The 2515-nt window shown below is 34.5% G+C and overlaps 1 protein-coding gene across 1 annotated transcript; it reads left to right on the top strand.

The window, feature by feature from the left end:
- The first annotated feature begins 539 nt into the window (after nucleotides 1-539).
- LOC140957545 (uncharacterized GPI-anchored protein At3g06035-like) lies at nucleotides 540-2471 on the top strand. Its single transcript, XM_073414855.1, has 2 exons — nucleotides 540-685; nucleotides 1919-2471. The coding sequence occupies exons 1-2, from the start codon at nucleotides 577-579 to the stop codon at nucleotides 2407-2409; spliced, it is 600 nt and encodes a 199-aa protein (XP_073270956.1). The 5' UTR covers nucleotides 540-576; the 3' UTR covers nucleotides 2410-2471.
- The last annotated feature ends 44 nt before the right edge of the window (nucleotides 2472-2515 follow it).

Genomic DNA, 2515 nt, shown 5'->3' with positions numbered 1-2515 from the left:
TTCAACTCGAAAAAAATCATGTTTGGGCTTGGGGTTTTCGGGGGTCAGATCGGGTTGGTCTCAATAGCTGACTCGAAAAAAATGATCGGGTTGGGTTGAGTCCGAAAATTTTAATTTTTTTTTAAAAAAAAGATAATTAATAAATATTANAGTTGGCTCGGATTCGAATTGGATTCAGATTGAGCAATAAAGTTGAACAATTTTTTAATAATACTATTGTTCAACTCCATAAAACCCATCCAAATTGACACACTTATTAAATAAACTAGTTGAGATATAAATTTGTGATTCCTTCAAATATTTTACCATTATTATTCCAGAAACGTACGTGTCCTATCCAAGGGGGTTATCCTTTTAAATATTTGATTGGCCCGGGAGAGATGTGAAACGTGTGAGGGGTTAGGAATAAAGTACTAAAGGTGCTTCGTTTGCATGGCCGCTACGTGTCTCCTTACCTTTTCATTTGCTTCCTTTTGGTCGCCTGGTCGCTTGTGTATGTATATGTGTGTGTGTGTGTATATATATATATATATATAGCCATGGACAAGAAATATTTGTTGTTCAAACAAATTTTATATGTATCTTTGGATGGAAAACTCCAACCGCTGCCCGCATCGTTGTGTTGGTATCTTCATCGCACTGTTCTTCTTGTTTGCAGTACTGTCAATTCCAGTGTACTGTGATGGTACGTACGTGATTGCCCTTCTAGCTGATCTACCTTGATTACAATTATTAGATTTTTATTAAGTTGCTATGATTTTTGTGGTTACATTTGGAACATATTTGGATGGTTTTTCGAGGAAATTAAATTCCAATAATTTAGAAATTTTTTTAGAATTATTAATTATTTTCTATCATAAAGAAGTACTTAAAATTGAAAGGAAAGTAGACAAAAATTCTAGGAAATTGGCGGATTGAGTATTAATAATTTGAAAACATTATTATTTATGTTAGATAGACTCCATTAATTTACTAATAAAATTATCATATATTTTTTTCCATAAAGTTGGGCGTGATTTTCATCTGTAGTTTCTCCCCCAAATTCTAGAATTGAGTTTTTGCCAATTATTTGTTTTTATTGACACCTCGAGTATATATATATATATACATATATATATATACACATGCCTTTGGGATTGTAGCTATCGATCGAGGATCTAAGGGAGAGATACGTTTTATTTTTTCCTATTTTATACGTGTTAATACATATAAAACTAGGCCTCTGAATTACAATACTTTATTTTATTTTTGTGAAACATTAGTCTATTTTTTCGAATTATAGTTTTTTTGGAAGTCAAAGTGATCAAGATTCCAAGAAGTTTGAATTGAATTATTAAGGGTTGTGAGAATATAGGAAAATAATTTCAAATAAGGAATTCGAAAAATGATCTAATGCCTTATTTGAAATTAGGCAAAAATTTGTGTGAGATGGTCTCACGGGTCGTATTTTGTGAGACATATCTCTTTTTTGGGTCATCCATGAAAAAGTATTACTTTTTATGCTAAGAGTATTATTTTTTATTGTGAATATCGGTAGAGTTGACCCGTCTCACAAATAAAGATTCGCGAGACCGTCTCACAAGAGACCTAATCTTAAAATTATATATAGCTAGTGATGCTATGCGAGGGCCTTGGGGGTAATTAAGAGGAAGACTAGTGGGATGATATGATAAATTGCAAGATAAAGACAATAATATATATTTTTAGCCTAATTATTATAAAATTTAAGATGCATAAAAGGGTTTTTTTTTAACCTCGTTCAACTATTTTTTTAAGAAAATGACCTCTTCAAATACACTTGAGGATGTCATTTTCTTAAAAAAAGAGTTGAATGAGGTTATTTAACCAATTTTCGTGATGCATAAACTTATGCCTTATTTTATTTATTAAAATCACTGGTCTATTTTGATACACACAGACGAGGGTGATCTACTCGCTGGAATCAACAGCTTCCGGCAATCATCAAATGCCCCTGCTCTGTCGAAGAACGACAAAGCCGACTGTGTTGCGGATGAAATCGCCAACCAGTTAGAGAACAAGCCGTGTGCGTCCAACACGACAACAACGCAATCTCAGATAATTTCCGACTACCCCAATGTTGTACAGAAATGCAATGTCGATGCCAATGCAACAACAGAAGGAGTGGTCCTGCCTGTCTGTGTGCCTAATCGCGTTTCGACTCTTGTGCTCACTAACTATACACAGTCTCGAAATTCTCTCTATTTGAACGATACTAAATTTACGGGCGTGGGAGTTGGCACTGAGGATGATTGGACAGTCTTAGTCTTGACGACGAGCACCCCCGGAGGTAGCTTCGCAAACGAGGGTCGTGCCCTTTTCGGTTCGATTCGCTCTTTGAAATTGTCCTCTCTGTTCTGCCTGATAGCTTTGACAGCCATCCATATATGACTTGGTGCATTTGTATTATAATGTGTGCATTACTATTAAGTTGTGTGTTGTTTTCTTTCATCTATGCATCTATGTACGTATGAATGTATGTGTGTGTGTCTATATA

This window comes from Primulina huaijiensis, chromosome 14, assembly GCF_012295235.1.
Source record: "Primulina huaijiensis isolate GDHJ02 chromosome 14, ASM1229523v2, whole genome shotgun sequence".
NCBI classification, from domain to species: Eukaryota; Viridiplantae; Streptophyta; class Magnoliopsida; order Lamiales; family Gesneriaceae; genus Primulina; species Primulina huaijiensis.
Note: the sequence above shows the minus strand (reverse complement) of the source record. Positions and strands in the feature narration are given on the sequence as shown.

Excerpts from the sequence above, each read along its gene's own strand:
- LOC140957545 (XM_073414855.1), top strand. The coding sequence starts at position 577 with ATGTATCTTTGGATGGAAAACTCCAACCGCTGCCCGCATCGTTGTGTT. Across the intron at positions 686-1,918 it reads AATTCCAGTGTACTGTGATG|ACGAGGGTGATCTACTCGCT; the intron begins GTACGTACGTGA and ends TGATACACACAG.